The following is a 19473-nucleotide window of genomic DNA, read 5'->3' as shown; positions in this document are numbered from 1 at the left end:
ATTAAGATCAGTTTCTTCATATTTTAATGTTATTCTTTAAAACCCTGTGAAGGTCATTTCTTGCATTGATTAATTTTAAACTAATGAGATTTTTAAACTAATAAAACACCATGAATGCAACTATATTCCCCTAGTATTTTTCCTCTGGTGTGATGTAAAGGTTTCTCTGACGTTGAAGTTCAGTGACCATGGCCCACTTGTCAGAACCTGGCTGTAAATGACTTTCTGATGGATAATCTTCTTAGAGAACAGATGTAAAATGATGCGCAATCTCAATAATGTATGCTGAGTATGTAATATTAACAATAATAAGTACACATAATCACATCCAATAAGTTTTGTGTCAGGTTGAGGATATTTGACTGTAGAAAAAGGAGTTGCTTTTTTAAAATACACTCACAAAACAAACAAAAAAGAAAAACAATACCTTTGTGCATTTCAAATAAATAATAATTCAAATAATTTTTACTATAACAAGAGATTAGATTTTTTTTAAACATGAAAACTTTAGATTTAACTATATTTTAGGTTTGATTTAATGAATTATTTCATGTGACGTGTCAAACGCACCAACTTAGATGCAATCAAGGAAAAAATATATATATTTGCTAAATTGATTAATTTAATTTAAATTGGCATTAGCTAATTGGGCAAAAAAACATCTTTCACGATCAGTGGTTGACTATAATGTCAATGGCATTCTTTTTTTTAAATTTTTAAATTTTTTTATCAGATTTTTTCCCTTTTTGGTAGCCAATTGGACCCCAGACCAGTCTGATTCAGTTAGAGCTAGTATTAGATACGCCGCCCACACCCCATCCCTTGGCGGCTGACGGGAGAGCGACACGCCTTCTTCAAGCCATCTCACCTCCCAAGTCGTGACCATGATTCCGAGGCGCTCAAGGTGCTTGTTTTGTGCAGCGATCTACTAACCTTGCCAAGTCCCTCCCTCTGGAGCAGCGAGCTAATTATTGCTGCTCCACGTGAGCCGACCAAACTTGGCTTTTGGCAGGACCGAGAATCAAACCCCGGTCCCCGGTGTGCAACTGCAGCAAACTGCAACCGCAAGTCTGCTGCGTCTTAGCCTGTTGCACCACCACGGCTCATCAATGGCATTCTAAACTGAAATCAAGTTTGCTCGTGAAATACTTACGCTGGAAGAATATCCCATAGTACAGCTGCCACCATGTTGTACATGTACAGTGGTATTGGTTTATTCATGCATGTTGGTGTAATTTTTGTCTCAAATTTGAGTAAGGTTTAAAATGCATGTTATTTATTGTTCCACATTATCAGAAGGCTTCAAGACTTTAATACACAAGCTTTAGTGACTTTTCATGAACTAAAAATAGAGATAGTTTTGAAATAATAGATAGTTTTACTATGGTATTATCATTGTTAAATCTATTTAAAAACCAACAGTCCCGGCCAAAAGTTTTGTCGCATGAGTGGACAAAAGTGACAATTGCTAATTACCCAACTCTTAATTAGCTAATAAAGTTAGGAAACAACACAAATTAATCATAAGTGTCTAAAGTTTATTAGAAGCTAGCAAAATGACATTTCAAAATTGTTACTAAATGTTACAGCTTGATAATGAGGCCAGTTTTGCCGGACAAAAGTCTTGTCGCAATGGCCAACTCCAATTTCGAGGCCACAGTGAATAAGGAAGAAACAAACAAGGGGCTTGGTTAGTCAGCTGTAGGTAAATTTGAGCTATAAAAGCAGAGATTTGACACTTTAAGCCATCAAGTTCATGCTCAACATTGCTTCTGTCAACATGCCCAAGATCAAACCAGAAACCAGTGCTGATCATCAAGAATCTCAAGTCCAAGTCTCCTGCTGAAGTTGCAGACATCTTCAATGTGTCTAAACGGCAGGTGGAGAGGATTCGCAAGCGCTACCAAGAAACTGGCGACGACCATGAAAGACCCAGGTCGGGCAGACTGCGCAAGACAACTGCTTGAGATGACAACTTGCTGGTCCGACTGTCAAAAGCCAGCCCCATGTCAACCGCCTCACAGCTCCAGGAGGAGTGGACGCCAGCAACACCTGTTTCGTCAAGAACTGTACGGCGGATTCTTGCTCGCAATGGTCTCCACGGTCGTATTGCTGCCCAGAAACCAGCGCTAAACAAGAGACAGCTAAGAAACCGTGTTGCGTACACCAAGGCCCACAGCCTGACGGAAGGTTGGACAGCAGAAAAGTGGCAAAAAATGGATTGTTCAGATGAATCGTCAGTTGAGCTCCATCCCAAGCGGCGCCAATATTGTCGACGACCCTCTGGGGCCTGTCTGGACCCACAGTTCACCCAGAAGACAATCAAATTTGGAGGTGGAAAGATTATGGTTTGCGGTTACATCCAATACGGAGGTGCCAGGGAGATCTGTAAGGTGGATGGTAACATTGACAGTGCCAAATATCAACAGATTCTTGCCTCCCAGTACATTCCCAACTACAAGAGGGGTCAGATTTTTCAACAGGATGGAGCTCCTTGCCATACCTCAGGTTCCACTATGAATTTTCTCAGGGGGAAGAAGATCAAGGTCCTTCAGGGATGGCCAGCACAGTCTCCAGATATGAATATTATTGAGCATATCTGGGGAAGAATGAAGGAGGAAGCTTGGAGGACCAAGCCGAAGAACTTGGAGGAGCTTTGGGATGCCTGCAAGGTAGCCTTCCATGCCATCCCTGACGACTTCATCAACAAGCTCTACGACTCTCTGCCAAACCGGATGGCAACTGTTCTGCAGGCCAAAGGAACCCATACAAGATTTCTAATTTCTTAACTTATAGTCCATGATGAAATACTAGACTGATTTTTCATTTGGTATTTGATTTACTTTTTGAGAAAGAAAAAATGTATTGATTATAATTTGATTTGCGACAAGACTTTTGTCCAGGTAGAAACTGGCTTGTTCATTATTATCAAGCAACAAACCTTATAAGCATCTATGAAATTTTTGTTTTGCTAGTATCTAAATAAACTTTAGACACTTATGATTAATTTGTGTCGTTTCCTAACTGTATTAGCTAATTAAGAGTTGGGTAATTAGCAATTGTCACTTTCATCCACTCATGCAACAAAACTTTTGGCCGGGACTGTAGTCTAATTGTGCATTAAGATAAATGAAAACAGTAGAAATTGACTTACAAGACTTACAAGACTTAATAAAGACTTAATAAAGACAACTAATGTGATGTCCAGATTTGTCATGGCCAACTGCAACAATTAGATGTAAAATTTCCAGACAAAAACTATTTGGAAACCTGTCTGCCAAATAGAAACTGAATAAAATGAGCAAACGGTAGCTTGAAATTCTCATCTTTATTACAGTTTCACCTTGTTTCAATACAACCAACCAAAGGAAGAATCACTGAGGGACTTTCCAACTTCGTACACCTTCCTCCTGCCTTCTGTGTTCCTAACTCTACATCTGCAGAAATGGCTCTCGTGAACAACTAAAGAATGATCAAAATTCCATGCTTCATATTAAGTTCATATTACAAAATACAGAAATGCTGCAATATCAGAAATATTAAAAACATTAAACGTTTAACTAAATTAGAACAGGGTCGTGCCTCAAATTGACTAGAAAACCAACTCTGTAGTAAAATATAAAAATCTAGAAGTATAAATAGAATTTTGGTCCATTGACTTGGTCACTATAATACTATTTACATATTAGAATATTATTTAATGTACCTACTGTATTCCACTCTGACCTCACAGGCATGACTTCACTAAGAAGAGTTGTATTTACAGTGTCATCATGGGAAAAGAAGCTTTGCTCAAATTCACGGTGTCTACAATCATACTAATAAAGCAGATCGTTGCAAAGTTTTCTGCTTTTCCTTCCTTTTTGTTCTGTAGCTGGTTGCCATGAAATTACAATTTAGGGGACGCTGTTAGGAAAAATTACACAAAGGGCCCCCTAACACCAGGCAAGACTACAGCCACCTTCTGGTTTTTTTCAGGAAAAAAAAACCCACACAAAACATTTAAAATTAGTCTACATTAAACTTGTATGAAAGCAGTTAAAAAGAACAATATGAATCATGTAAAGGCACACATTACAAGACCATAACATGTCCAGCAGTAGTAGTCATATCATTTAGAGACGGAAAAGAGAGGGATTGAGAGAAAGCGCATTCTTTCATGAAACAGCGGTATGGATGCACACTGCCCTGGCTTAGAGGATGCGCTGGTCTGAGCAGGCATCTCCGTGGTTAAACCAGCGACTCCAGGCTCTCCGCAGCGTTGCTGGAACTCCCCAGAATGGTCCCGTTGTTGTCAGTAGACTGAAGCATTCTCTCATCCTCCCTGGTGCTCACCAAACTCAGAATTGCCTTGTAGAGGAACTGGTACTGTTCCTAAAGGATAAACAAACACATTCATATGACCAAAACCAGTTCTGCCACAATAACAATTTATGTAATTTGAGGTCTATAAGTCTCAGCATGTTGCCTGCACTATTATTATTATATGCTTCCAATGAAGAAACACCAGGCACATTGTAAAGGAACTGGTACTGTTCCTAAAGGATAAACAAACACATTCATATGACCAAAACCAGTTCTGCCACAATAACAACTTATGTCATTTGAGGTCTATAAGTCTCAGCATGTTGCCTGCACTATTATTATTATATGCTTCCAATAAAGAAACACCAGGCACATTAAGTATGTGTAGCATAGCATACGGCATTACTTGATGTGCTACATGAGAGAGACAAAAACTCACAATGTCAGTGAAGACTCCTGGCCTCATTAGGTTGATCATCTTGGCCACCTGATACACATCGATGGAGTTCTCCTCCTCAAGCTGGTGCACCAGGGTTGTAAGGGCACAGAATGTTCCAGCAGTGACGCCGCCAAATCTGGCCAAGCAGGAGAGTACAATAGTACAGTATTCTACTCAACAGTACACTCGATAGTAGGAAAGTGCACTGATTCGGACACAGCCCATGATTCAGCAGAACCAGTACAACACTCTTACGGCAGTACTAAAAGAGCTGCCTGCAGTACATTTGGCTCGGCCAGTAAGAAACCGTGATGGGACCAAAAATTTGTGATGTAAAAATCCTACATTATGCCATAATGAGACAGCAGGTCCTTCTAAAGTGTTATGAGCTACTGTAACTAGATGGCTGGGGATGGTGCCAGTGTGCCATGTTTTGCAGCATGGTTCAGCTGGTAAGACTGAGGATACAGGCAGGTCTACAGTCACGTGTGGGGACCTGAGGGATGGGCTGTGGTCTTACTTGTCCTGTACGACGACAGGCCCGTCCCGGGAGCCGCAGTCCTCTCTGATGGTTCTGATCAGCTCGAAGGTGTGGCTGATGGGGCTGTCTGGGCTGGGCCAGTGTGGGGCCCGGTACTGCCTCACTTCCAGGACATAGTCATCCTGCCCAGTGAGAGAGAGGTGCTGAACAACTTGTGTGTGTGTCTTCAGATTTTGTGCATGCGCATGCATGTGTACAGTATGGGTGTGGGCATGTGAAAGTCTTGGTGAGTTTCTTGGTGAGCATACTGTACATCTAAATGTATTTCTTAAGAGTCTGTGTGCATTTCTGTGCATAAGCACACCTGCGTGCGTATGTGTACGCATAAGTAAGTACATCCCGTGTTTGTGTATTGTGTGTGTTTATGTGTACTTGAATGCCTCATGCATGTGTGTATATATGTGTGTGTATGTGTGTGTATGCACGTGTCTGTGTGAGTAGTGTGTGTGTATATGTGTGTGTGTGTGTGTGTGTGTGTTTGCGTATGTGTGAGTGGTGTGTGTGTGTGTGTCTGTGTGCGTGAGAGTGCATTTGCAACTCTGTGCTTGAGTGTGCTAGATGTGTCTGCTGAATGGTGGAGGTGCAGATGGCAGTGTGTTAGCTGTGTGGAGAATAGCAGCTGTGCTCTGCTGAAGCGTGCTCAATGTTTATTGAATTTCATTTTCACTCCTTTCAACAGCCACTTGTTTTTTTTTTTTGTCTCCCATGGTTTTACAGAGTCGTTTAGCACCAATTAAGGAGAAAACCCATCTGTAAAATACTCAGTGTCCAGAACACTTTCACTCATTTTTTTTGTACCTAATTTGCCTTATATTCCTACCCTGTAGTGTTATACAAATGTAGCACTTTTGAATGTGTCATATTGAAATTGATCAAAGAAGGTCATATCAAACGCATGCTTCAAAGACATCAAACCGACTGCAGTTGCAACAGTTGAAATAACCAGAGCGCCCAAATGGATTGTATTCAGGCATTAAAGATGCCTACGTTATCTCACCAGCTCTGCATCTCATCATGTACACGAGTCTGCTTTCTCTCCTATTGCACTGTACATCTCTCTTACAGTGCAGGTGAGATCTTTGTTTGCAGCCTTTTCATTAGACCAGCGCTACCATGACTACATGAGTGAAACGTGGTCACAAGGTCTTCCTGACTCAATAAGGCAAGAATAGAAACTGTTAATGGTCATGACGGCCATTTTCTTGGTCAGACTATGAGCACGTGACCTTTGACCGGGGAGCTGTCTCTGCTCTTACCTGCGTGGCCTCCAGAACAAAGTCCTGCACTACCAGCATCTCCTCGTTGGGCAGGCATATGTGGTCCTCTCGGGCGAAGGTGACCGTGAATGTCTCGTAGCTAATTGGCCGGTCACTGCAGGGCCAGACACACTCCTCCTCCCCTGTCTGAGAGAAAAGGAAATGCATTTCCCTGCTTTGTGCTGATGTTCAGGTAATTATCAGAGTTCATGCGTTCTCTTAGCTTTCACCTATTGCATTTAGGCTTATTCAGCCTCAGAATTATCACCAATTAATACCTTTGGAATGAAACTAAAATACACTTAACATTATGGCTTGCAATGAAAAGGACAGCTTAAAACTCCTTTATATGTCTTTATAGCACAGCTACAGAGAAAGCTATATATAAAAACATGTGAAGCCATTTGTCACAAATGTTATGGTGCCCTGAAATGGGGGGACCATGCATAAAAAATGCTGTAATGTCTACATGGTGAAACCAAAACTGATAAAAAGTACACATACTCCATATTCATTGTTTAAACTCAAATCCAATATGCTGGAATACAGCCAAGACAGAAACTGTCCAAAGACACACAGCACAGCTACTCTTGAGCAATAATATAACACAGTTACTCATGAGGCCTGTGGTTACAGCAGAAGCAAAGCCATCGCACAGCTACCCACCTGACCCTGTGTACTAGGCAGCGTGATGATGACCTGGGCGTTGTGGTCCCAGATCATCCTCCAGAAATCCTTTGTGGTGCTAGGAAGCGGTGTCTGGGTCACAATAAACTCACTGCTGTGGTGGTACCCCTGAAACAGAAGCCTGGCTGTGAACTCAGAGCTCAAAATGGCGGAGCTATGAAATGGATTGCCTTTGGCGTGGCGTTTCTCTTACCATGATGTAGGAGGCATTTATGTAGTCGGAAGTCTCTCCTGCCAGAGTTGACAGACAGACTCTGGACCTCTCCACTGCAATGTCGAAATAGAGTGCTTAAACATCTTTATACAAGTGGAGAGCACAGAATCAGATCCCCCATACGGATGCTACAGGAAAGCTTTGTCACTCTCCTTAAACACACAGCCCAGGAAGAGCTGGGGCTCCAGACTGAATGTGAATTGGTGATTTTACAGAGATTTATGAGGGATATTATTTACACGCCGTTGTTTCACACTCTTCAGTCGCAGAGGACCTGTTTTGGCTGTACTCACCAGGAATGAGAGAGCAGTTCCGGTTCTTTTCTCTGTTGCACTGTTTGAGGGCTGCAGAATAGTCATGCTGCTTGGCACTGGACTGCGTTATTAACTGCAAGGACATGAGGTGATTATTATTATTAATATTACTATTATTATTATTACTGTGAGGTTCTTATACAGCTAGCCCACTTGACATCTTTGTCCCCCCTTATAGAAATGGAATGAAAATATATTAATATAAAATCAATATATTCCTAAAATATATGGGCATATTACTGTTGCCCAACACTTACAGTATATGCACAAATATACAAATTATTATTGCTTTCATAACAATGTTCTTTTTAAATGTTTGGAAATAAAAACTACATTGATTTGTTGAAAATGTTTGCACTATAAGTGTTCCTTCTCCAGGCAGACAGCAGGTCTGATGTGAATGTCTGTGGTTTATCAGTAATTTGCTAATGTAATGACTCCCAACAACAAAGAATTGCTCCTCCTTTTATGACAGTTCTGTGTATCGTGTTAGCAGAACAAGAGGACATAAATGGAAATGAATGTCTGTGCAGACATAAAGAAGCATTTCTAACGTATTATGTAGTGTGGAATAGCTTGCCAGGTTATGTAGTAGAGATAGTTCAGCATTTATAAAGGCACAGCAGAACAGCGCTTTATAATGCCACAAAGCAGAAAATAACAGAGCTGGGAAGCCTCTCCAGGTTTCACCTTGAACTGCTTCTCCAAGCGCGTCGTTCCGGAAGGCCCTGGGGTCAGCAGGTCGTTGACGTAGGCGTGGATACAGCTGGATGGAACCTCTGTCTCCTTGCTCAAGATGGCCTCCACCAGGGTGTCGTGGGTGAAGACGTACTGTTCCTGAAGGGGGGGACGGAGAAAGCGGGGATCTTGTTTGCTGCTGGCCTGATTGTTACCACAGTGATGCTGAGGTATCCTTTTATCCCTTCAGCCGGCCATCAGGTTTCGAAGGTCATTATGAAAAAATAACACTCGCAATGGTGAAGAGTAATTGGTTCAATTAAGGCACAGGCAGCTTGATTAAGGGGGTTTAGTGTCTGACTGCTTTGAAAATCTACAGAAATAAAATAATTATTGAATTAATTAAAGGTACAATATGTAAGATTTTTGTGTTAAAATATTGTTACAAAACCAATGATCCCTTTCTATCATTGAAAAAGGCTCACTGACATGTTGACTCACCCTCTACCTGTGTTTATAGTCGTTAAATTTGGATTTCAAAATATGCAGTTGATGGGCCAGCACTCTACCAAAACATTGTATAGCTGTACAATAATTCAAGCGCATTGGTTGAAAATTGGTTCTAAGTGCCACAGCCAATGGCATTTCAACTTCAGCACGTTCACAGAGAAGGGGTGGGATAAACAGTGTTGTGGTTTGAGCGTATTTGTTGCTGCAATTCCTCTCCTGACCGTTGAAGTCCAAAATTAATTACTGTACCTTTACAGTAACTTAAAGTACCTTTATAGTAACTTATGACTAATAAGCTTATGACTAGTAGCTTAATGAATTAGTGTTCAGGCCACAAAATGAGGCTAAATCTGTTAATTTTAGTTGACAAAATCAAGGTATTAATATGCTCAATTCACTAAAACTAATGCATTCTGCAAGCTATAATATTAACATATCAAGTCATAGCAGAGTAAGAACATCGTGCTAGTCTAGAATAAAACTGACAAAAAGTAGAGGACATTAGTGTGTTTTTTTAATGCATTTATTAAATGTATCTTTATGAAGATGATTAGTGTATAGTATGTGTCAGACAATTCTCATTTATTCGGATTAGAGTAATTATACCTTTGTTTAGTGAGTGTGTGCTGTTACTTTGATTCATATTAAGCACAGTAAACTGCAGCATGACACATAAGTGACCAACCACATTATCGGATGATTATACAATGTCAGATTGTAATTGAGATTGACCGCCTGGTGAAATGCCAACAGTGGCACGAGTGCAGTATTAACTGTACTGTCATTCATGGGGGGCGTGCGCTTACCTTGGCCTGTAGTATAGTAGTTCCTTTGTGCGGGGGAGTCTGCTCTTACCTCGGTCTGCACAAGGTAGTTCCTCTGCGTGCGGATGTGTTTAAGGAAGCCGATGATGTTGACCGTTCCCTGTTCCTTAATCTGCTGTAACATGCTGTCCAGAACAATGTAGGTTCCAGTCCTACCCACTCCAGCACTAAAACACACACACACAAGACACAAAGACTTAAGTCCCACCATTCTTGTTATCCTGAGAGAAATATCCATTGTCACTTTCAGAGTAAGAACATACTATCACATCTTTAAACACGTCTTTTGCGCTGAAGCATACATTGCAGAATGAACCCACACTAAAAAAAGGAGAAGAATAATTTATTCTCATGGACTTTCTATTATTATTATTTCTATTTGTCTTTTGCTTGATAAAGTGACTTAAAGTAAAGTCTAATACTTCCTACTCGAGACAAAAAAGCTACAGGATACAGCTACAGCTATGAGCTATAAGACTTTTAGTCTCATTACAAGACTAAAATACTTAAGGCAGTGGTATTTCAAGCAAACATAGCTCAGAGAATATGCACGGGTAGGGGGAAGTCACACCTGCAGTGGACGACCACAGGCCCCATGTCGCCCGCCCTGGCCAGGGAAGACTTGCGCACAAACGTGAGCACAGGCAGGGCGTACTCTGGGACGCCCATGTCAGGCCACTGCGTGTAGTGGTACTGGATCACAGTCCGCTCGTGCCCCCGGCCCTTCTGAGAGCCCTGTGACAGCAGACAGGGAGCTGGGTCAGAGACTCAGAGAGATCAGTGTCTGGGCACTGCTGACGTTTCTAATGAGCCACATAAAGCCAAATAATGAATTACATGCCATGAGTGAAACGGTAACACTTCCATGAACTGGCATGAACTACCTAATGTAGTTGTTAATTAACTACAACTGAGAGGTTAATCTGTACAGCTCTGTTAATGTATTTGTACATCATTAATTCATGTTAACAACTACATTAGTTATCGCCAATTCACATTGGAATGAAAAAGTGAGTTAATGTGTTTGTTAATGGTTAACTAATTATACGTTCATCCTACGGACTGATGTATAAATATCATGTAACAAATATGTTAATTTGTTGTTAACACATTTCATGCTTAATTTATTTATTTGTCCATCAATTCAAGTTAGCAACTACTCTAGGTAATGCCAATTTTGAACCTTATTTTAAAGTGTGACCAGTGAAAAAGAATAGCAATGAGAGCATAGTCTTGTGTTTTTTAATAACATTTTTAGAATGAGAAAGTGGGAATTGTGGTACTGCACCGACCTTCTTGACACGGGTATTCCTCAGTGTGAACGTCCTCTGTGTGTAGAAGGCCTGGGTTCTGGTGCTCTTCAGTGTCACCAGGAAGCAGCCGTACTCCTCCTGAGTTTCCAGTGGCCAGTACTGGTCACACTTCCTCTTCGCGACACACAGCACACATACCCATCATCATCACACACTCATTTCTGCTGGTCACTCTTCCTCTGAGCCACACACGGAAAAGCCCATGCACCCATCATCATCACACACTCATTTCTGCTGGTCACACTTGCTCTGAGCCACATACAGCACACCCCCCCCCACACACACCCATCATCATCACACACTCATTTCTGATGCAGTTCACATTCCCATCATCATAACAACACAACGACCAGTCAATCATCTTAGCATGATGGCATGAAAATTTACAAAAGACTATCACAAAGACACTTTACAGAGTAGCAAAAGAGCAAACACCAGACCTGATCCCTCAAAATAGCAAGAATGTGAGGTTAAAAAAAAACCCAAACAGTGGTGAGAAAAAACTCCCCAGTCCAGGACAAGCTTCTCTGTGTGATCTTGTAGAACATGAATAATCAGTCCACTCACCCTCCCCTTCTCCACCAAGTTGGTGATCATGATGATGACCCCCACGTTCTGCTCCCAGACCATTCTCCAGAAGTCCTCCGTGCTGGACTTCAGTGGGCCCTGGGCTGCGATGTAGGCCCTGGGTCTGCTGAAGCCCTGAGAACACAAACATTCAGCTCAGTGGTCAGTGCTTGGCTGAGTGAAATCTACTGTATCTGTGAAAATGGTGAATGCAACGGCAATCTTTTAAAAATAATTACAAGAAACATCTTGATACTGGCATTTAAATATAGCTGCAGGTGATATGATGCAACAGGCATTAATGTAATGATATGAGGGGGCACAGGAGACTATGTCCTTATAAACTCTATGGGTCAGAGCCTTAAGGAGCTAAAATGGCGGAACGGAAATGACGTCTACTCCTGCGTTCCTCTGAAAATAATCGATTTGGTCTTATATCTTTTTAATAAAAAGTACCAAACGGATTTTAATGAGATTTTTCGGGATTCACTGGAATAGCGTTTGCCTTACCAAAATAATTTTCAGGTATATTGGTCCCAGAACGTCGAAACGACGAGGCTGGAGATTTTCGTGTTTTGCACGCAAGTGTGGTTCGGACATTATCTAACAGAGGCACGTTAATGTAGCCTGCCTTGTGATGGCACTCATGTAAACACTAGTGACTTCGGGGTAGCTAAAGGTATCCTACGTTGTCTAGCCTGTGTCTGTCAGGACTCTAGACTGCTACAGGTGCAGTGGTGCGAGTCAAGAGGATGCATGTTAAAATATAGAATATAACTTTCTCGTCCCGGTCAGTTCTGGAGATTCTTTTTGACGTCCCCTGTGAACATAGGCTACTTATATTATAACCAGTGCACCTTCCGGTCAGATGCTCCCAAAAGACAACATGGCCTACAACATACTGTAGCCTACACCTACGGAAAATCAGGAATACCCAATTGAGGTCGAAATCTCTTTTGCAAGGGGACCTGAAAACGGGGTCAATTTGAAAATTCAAGCACTTGTTAGCCTACTGTTGAATTGGATGTGATTTAATTTACTGTTGCTACAGTTGTGCATGATGTTATTGTTAATTCATGAGATCTGATAGTTTTATTCTACGTATTTAAAAAACAGATTTCTATGCGACTACTCCGCCACTTCAGCTAGTATTGTCTGCTTTAACACCCAACATTGATGACCAGTAACCTGTTTCCCCTTAAAATTCACGCGAAATTAAGATTTCCTAGCTGCTCTTTTAAGAAATTATGCCCCTGGTTGTAGCCTACATGAAACCAGCGTGACTGTTAACAAGCAGGGCAGCTACAGTTATTTAAGCAGCCTACATAGTTCATGCATGGATTAATTTATTCAACCAACCGTTTCCAAATGGCATATTTATTACCAATACATTTGTAACAGATGTTACAGTGGAAAATAATTGTTTACCAATGCGAACACTCGCGATAACTGGCATATGAAGCGCCATATGGCATAGGCCACGTTTCACTAGTGTACAGAAATGTTTCTGAATTAGCCTACGTGAGATGCAACCGACCATATCCAAGAACATAAAAATGTTGCAGTACAAAATGTTGAGATCGGACACACTGGGATTCTGGGATTAGCCTATGGAGCTGGTCAACCAGCTGTTTCAAAACCTAGCTCAAGGTGTCTTTTTCAGCAGGGGTTGATAATGGCTTGCGAACCTGGACAGGGATGTAACGTTATAGCTACAAGCGACGAGAAAATAATGATACGGACCGGGTCTCGTTTGGTTGTAGCCTATCGAGATGGCAAAGTATGCCTTTGAACTACACACGATCTAAATGACACGAAAAACACTGTCTGCTATTCACATTCCTGGACGTCAAAGAGTGAAGTCACTTCCGTTCCGTCATTTTGTTGGCTCAGCTCCATATGGCTCTGGCAATGTGTAATCGTATGTTCCGTGAGGCGCGTGGCTTGCTGTTGCGCCATGCCTTACATTAGAGAGTCACTGGCTAACAGACAAGCTAACTTTTCACCATTTTCAACGGGTCCCCGTTCTGAAAATGTCAAATTTAATAACAACCGTAGCACAGGAAAGCCCGCTTTTAGGAAATGGCACTAGTCCGTTTAAAGGGAGGAAGTGTTCTAATTGGGTGAGAAACTGTACAACGCTTTAAAAAGTTTGTAGAACAAAAAAAAACTTTAAATATTTTCACTCATCTTTTTAATAAAAACTACCAAACGCATTTTTTAAAAACATTTTTAAATTAAATTACCAAAAGATTCTCCATGTATATTGGTCCCAGAACAGCGAAACGACGAGGCTGGCGATTTTCGTGACGACCGTTAATATATGTATAGCTAACTTACACTCAAATGTGAGAAAAGCACAGAATTAACTTACATCCACGTAGTTTGCGTTAATGTAGTCTCCACCCTTCACATCTCTGTCGGAGTTAGCTGAGAGTCGAACTCGACTGTGGTCATCTGAAGCACACACAAGTATGACATCAGTGCAAATGTCTGCATCTGTCTGTGAGTATATGTGTGTCTGTGTGTGCATGTACGCCCTTGTGTGTATATCTGATTGTACGTGCATGTGTGTGTTTGCATGCATGTACGCCCTCGCGTGTGTTTGTACGTGTGTGTATGTGTGTTTGTAAAAGCTCTCTCTCACATACATGCCAGGATGTTGATGTATCTGTTCTTGCTTTTGTTGTCAGGATGGTTGGAGCTGTCTGAGGTCAGCCCCAGATCCACCGTGCAGGCCTGGACCTCCTAGAAGAGAGAGTTCCTCATGGTCAGCCAGGTCTCCAACCAATCCCATCAGCCTCGGCATCACACAGTGATCATGTTTCCATTCAAAGACAAAAAGGCAGTGAGGCGAGACAAACATTCACAAACAGTCACTAAGGCTACAAGAATAAAAGAGAAGGGAAACATGTCTTACCTGGTAACACTCTTTCAATATCTAATGAGGGAGTGAGAATGCAGAAAGTAGAGCCATGTAATTCCACAACAGACAGTGAACAAAGCTGAGCATTCATGTGTGTGTATGCATGCGTGTGTGAGAGAGTGCTTGTGTGTGTGTGCCTGTAATTGCAATATACAATAAATTCATACATCTGTACATGTCATTTCAAGGTGGCCGATCATGCACTAAATAGGTTTTAAGAAGGCAGGCAGTTATCTGAGACTACTGTACTGTGCCATGGGCCATGCAGTCATAACAGCCACCCCGAAGCTTGGCACCACAGAAGAAGACTAGCATACAGCACATCGACATCACAGTGTCCCTCACACACAGCATGCTGCCTGCTAGCCCTTCTCATGCTGAAGCACAGTGTGAACATTACAGCCAAAACAACGACACCACAGACAATGTGACACTTTAATACACTGTGGATAATTCATTTAACACTTTCACACATCTGTATTGAAACAGGTTAAACAGCCAATGGGTAGAAAGTCTGCTTCAGCTGATTACTGATATGAATGTGACATTTTATTTTATTTTATTTCATTTTCCTCCCCAATTTGTTATGGCCAATTGCAGAATCATCAGACACAGGATGTCAGTAGTCGCTTTTAAATATTTAGGAGAACAGCCATGTACTGAGTCAGCCATAGAAATTATGTTTAAGGTCAACTATTCAATTAATTAATTGTACTCTGGTCTATATTAACAATGAAACAATTAACTAAGCTTAATTGTGACAACTGCCCTAAATCTGTGTAGGCTGCAAAGAAACATTTTAATACAGCTCTGAGAGAAGTGTGATTTAAAAATAGAATGTATACAGTATTGAACTATGAATGAATGCCAAATTAATATCAATGCCCCAGTAAAAGTTTAACTGCCAAATGAAATCTCCAGGTAAGTTGCTTTTGAGGTGAGTCAAATTAACACCTTTAATTAACACCACAATCTTCAATGCCAAAAATTGCTTGACTCTCAACCTTCAACCAAACTTCTAAATAACACAACAAAAAATACATTTTGCAGCTAATTCTCTGTCACTGAGAAAAGATTATTAAGTCGTGTTTATAATCAGTTCAGTAATTTGTCATTCACTGAACTGGGTCTAATCCAATTCCCCGAGCGAGGTATTTGTGATTCAGGCAATAACAGTGTAATTGCATGTTACAAGTTAAGTCATTGAAGGTTGATTTCTGGGGATACATTTTTCTTAAAGGTTCATTAATAAGAACGATTTCCTTTTACCCAGATTTGAAAGCTCAATATTTCTCTTCCCTTCACTTGCAACTTTACATGAGGCGAAACAAACAGTATTCTACAGGGACACTGTGAAGCTAAAATAAGCATCATACAGGTGCTTCATATGTTCTTCACTGCCTTCATCTCAAGATGACTCTAATAGCACTTTAGAGCTGCATTAAAATGATGTATGATGACTACTTATTGATTCTGTGAGGGCCCTTAGGAATGACTGAGAACTTCTGGGGCATACCTCAAATTCCTGCGAGAATGAGCTTGTGTCATGAAGCTCCGCCACATGCCTGACAAACTCTTTCACAGGAAAGGCTTTGTGGTCATCTGGAAGAGAGGGTGAGAACGCAGCCCTCTGATGTAAGATTGTTACATTTACATTATCTTTAGGTATTTAGTACACACTAATTACAATAGTGAAGACTGTTGTAATTAGATGTCACAACCTACAAGTAGCAGTTAATACAATATCTAGAACATAAGGTTCAAGTAGCAATGGGAGTGAGATTAGGAATGTAATGTTTTGAATAATACCCTTAATTTAAATTTGTGTGTATGTGTGTGTTTGCGTGTGTGTTACCTGCAGATAACAGCATAGGTGTGGCTGGGGCAGAGATGACTCTGGGCGAGGTGTTGTCTTCTATGTAAAAGTGGGCTGTCTGGAAGCACTTTCTGAAAACATACAATGAAGCTATCACTATGGTTACCAGGGTAAATGCTGAATTAAGTAGACCTGGATCACAATAAGAAGGAGCTTCAGTAAACCACAAAAAAGGTACGTAAATTAAAATCAATGTACAGTATTTAGTGTGTGCCTACTGTTTGAGAGCACCTAATTTTTTATTTGTGAAGCAATGTTGTATAGCATATTGCTCTAGATGACTGTCAATTATGTTGATTACCCGCTTTATTTTTGCTCTCCAAAACAGAGTCGTACAAAGGTTTGTCCCTGAACAGCAACATAAATTACACAGGCATATTTATTTTTGTGTACACTAGAAAAGGACATGAAATGTACAGCCAGTCACAAAATGAGCACCAAGCTATCAGAGAGAAACGATGACTGAACAGGTCACGGATTACTGAACCGACCGAGCAAAATCTGTTATTTTAGGAAACGGAGGAGACATAATGAACTGCGTGGCCTTTCTCAGACACTTCTTAACCTCCTACCAGCACTACATGCAACTCGCAGAGGGGGTCAAGACAAGGCATGTATTTAAGATTTAATCACTCAAAAGATTACAGGCTCATAATTCATCTTCAGATGTCATGACAAAAACATAACCAATATGTCACATTTCTAAAAGCAGAGGTCAGACATGACAGCAAATTACATTTTGATGCATTGAATGCAGTTTAGTAGATTGGCTGCGTTGGTTATTTAATTTCCCTGTCTAATCACATAGCCTGCACGTTTAACAACAGGAACAAAAAGTGCTGCCAATTTCTCCTTTAAAAAACATCACAAGACTGTGCGCAATAGACAGATGTAGCTATTGACAGCACAAGGGTGTGTGAGTGTGTGTATGAATGGGCGAATGGAAAGCATCCATTGTACAGCACTTTGGATAAAGCTGCTATATAAATTCCAACCATTTACCTTTTGCAAGGCTAAAACCGCAAGCACAATCCAAGTGGGAGGGGGTGTGCGGTGTGTAAGAAAGATTTGGCCACCGCTGTGACAGATTATCTCTCCCTGAGCGGCAGATAAACATCAGGGTCTTATAGAGGCTGAGACCCCTGATCCCAGTCCTCAATCCTATTGCAGCCCATCAAAACTGGATGACAGATTAGAGACAATATGACAGGAATCAGCAGCCTGCTTCTCAGCAGCGATCATAGGGATGGGATCACAGCGATCCCCGTGTCCTGCCCTTCTCCCAAACCTTCTACTGCTGATCGCAGAAGCGAAAGGACAATTCCAACTGTAATGTGTATGTTCCCTGAGGTGTTATTATGATACCTGACACCTGGTCAGGGTTTACCTCCAGTAGTGGGGGGAGATCTGAAGAGGGAGCACAGTTGGTGTGATTTGTGAGGAATATAAGGGTGTAAGTAAGGGGTGCATTATGAGAGTGTTGTGTTGATTGAGATGTATTGCTGGGAGCTGGTGATGTTATAGAAGACTATGCTTGGAGAATATGGTTAATGCTTTATGGTTGTAGTACAGAGGATTTACCTCCAGTAGACCAGAATCCCCACCAGTACCAGCAGACAGAGAAAGGTAAGAGCCGAGACCACCGCCAGGGGAAGGAAGACCTTGCTCTCCCTCTCGTCTCGTCTGACCAGGCCGATGCGAGACTCGTGACTGCTGTTACTGGCCTCTGTGCGGGGGAGAGAGAGCACAGCTTGCACAACTCACAGCTATACAGTTCATTCACACCAACACTCACTGTTCACACAACCGTGACAGACATCACATACTGTATCAGCTCTATCACATAAAAACATACAGACCCACACAACATATGGGAAACACGAATGCCAGTGATTCTGTGTGATACGACACACAGGCACACACGCATGCATGGACACACAGGCACACACGCATGCATGCACACACACACACACACACGCACACACACAGTACTGTGACCCACAACATACTTGTGGTATGAGATTAATGTGTAGTGAGTGGGATTTCTGTGGCGTGTCTGACGTGTATGAGTATAAATCCTAACACGTATGAAGCTACTCGGTGTATATTATCCTGAAATTAATCATTTGCAAACCAGTATGAAAGAATAAAAAGATTAAGAAATAAATAAAAATCATCCACAAGGGGGAAAAAAGACTTACCGCTGGGGGAAAAAACAAAGGAAAAGAATCTTAACTGCCAACAGTATTGTACAATCTTCAATAAGTAATAACTTCAAAACATAATCCAGTTCTGACACATCAATAGCCATTGTGATCACAATATTGATGTTCCTGTTGCATTTGTGTTATACAACAATAGAGGGAGAGAGAGGGAGATACCACAAAGCACCTGAACACAATGAACACACTGATTCAAAGATATACAGCTGGCCTGTAAATGTGTATTAGACACGATAGCACAAAGACATTACAACTGTTATATTGTGTTTGTCATATGGAGGGTGTGTAAGTAAAGCTTTGTGGTTCCACCCACAGCATTCAATAGACAATGTTCTGACAACAGTGTCAGTAAGGAAGAGGTCTGCTACCACCTTGTGGACATTTTTGCATGCTTCGTTTTTGGAATTAAAGCAGCAACAGAACAATTACCAGGCAAACCATACTATTGGGGAGAGTTCCACAATGCCCGTCCTGTGTGTATGCTGGTTTTATGTTAAACAGAGCTCAATTCTTTACTTTGATTGGGCTTTTTAGCAAGCACTTTCCAGGATTTGCAATGCATTGTTCTAAGGTGGAAAGGAGTAGTTATAAGGATGTATGAATAAAAGTATGTACGTGCAGCTGGCTACACACCCGTTACATTGGGGAACTATGTATTATGCTCAGCTTGTGCAGACTGTAATCACCTAATCCACTTAACCAGAGGAATCACTGTTGTATTTTACTGGTTTAATATACTGTCATAGGCGGCACGGATGGCGCAGTGGGTAGCACTGCCGCCTCACAGCAAGGAGGTCCTGG

The 19473-nt window shown here is 41.3% G+C and overlaps 1 protein-coding gene across 4 annotated transcripts in view; it reads right to left on the bottom strand.

Moving 5' to 3' along the window:
* Positions 1 to 3309: 3309 nt before the first annotated feature.
* ptprz1a (protein tyrosine phosphatase receptor type Z1a) overlaps positions 3310 to 19473 on the bottom strand; it is a 63468-nt gene continuing 47304 nt past the window's right edge. For 2 of the 4 annotated variants that reach the window (XM_061251533.1, XM_061251535.1), the window contains 18 exons: positions 18032 to 18176; positions 16430 to 16521; positions 16091 to 16176; positions 14569 to 14589; positions 14300 to 14396; positions 14023 to 14105; positions 11649 to 11783; positions 11061 to 11195; positions 10340 to 10503; positions 9800 to 9935; positions 8447 to 8593; positions 7736 to 7829; positions 7422 to 7495; positions 7208 to 7336; positions 6542 to 6688; positions 5265 to 5407; positions 4745 to 4880; positions 3310 to 4374 (listed from right to left, as the gene is read on the bottom strand). In XM_061251533.1, the coding sequence (XP_061107517.1) occupies positions 4231 to 4374; positions 4745 to 4880; positions 5265 to 5407; positions 6542 to 6688; positions 7208 to 7336; positions 7422 to 7495; positions 7736 to 7829; positions 8447 to 8593; positions 9800 to 9935; positions 10340 to 10503; positions 11061 to 11195; positions 11649 to 11783; positions 14023 to 14105; positions 14300 to 14396; positions 14569 to 14589; positions 16091 to 16176; positions 16430 to 16521; positions 18032 to 18176 (2108 nt within the window). In that variant the 3' untranslated portion in view covers positions 3310 to 4230. The remainder of the gene's footprint in view (positions 4375 to 4744; positions 4881 to 5264; positions 5408 to 6541; positions 6689 to 7207; positions 7337 to 7421; positions 7496 to 7735; positions 7830 to 8446; positions 8594 to 9799; positions 9936 to 10339; positions 10504 to 11060; positions 11196 to 11648; positions 11784 to 14022; positions 14106 to 14299; positions 14397 to 14568; positions 14590 to 16090; positions 16177 to 16429; positions 16522 to 18031; positions 18177 to 19473) is intronic. The other 2 variants (XM_061251534.1, XM_061251536.1) reach the window with 1 other exon arrangement.

This window comes from Conger conger, chromosome 8 (assembly GCF_963514075.1).
Source record: "Conger conger chromosome 8, fConCon1.1, whole genome shotgun sequence".
Taxonomy (NCBI): Eukaryota; Metazoa; Chordata; class Actinopteri; order Anguilliformes; family Congridae; genus Conger; species Conger conger.
The sequence above is the reverse complement of the archived record's forward strand: the minus strand, read 5'-3'. Positions and strand labels throughout refer to the sequence as shown.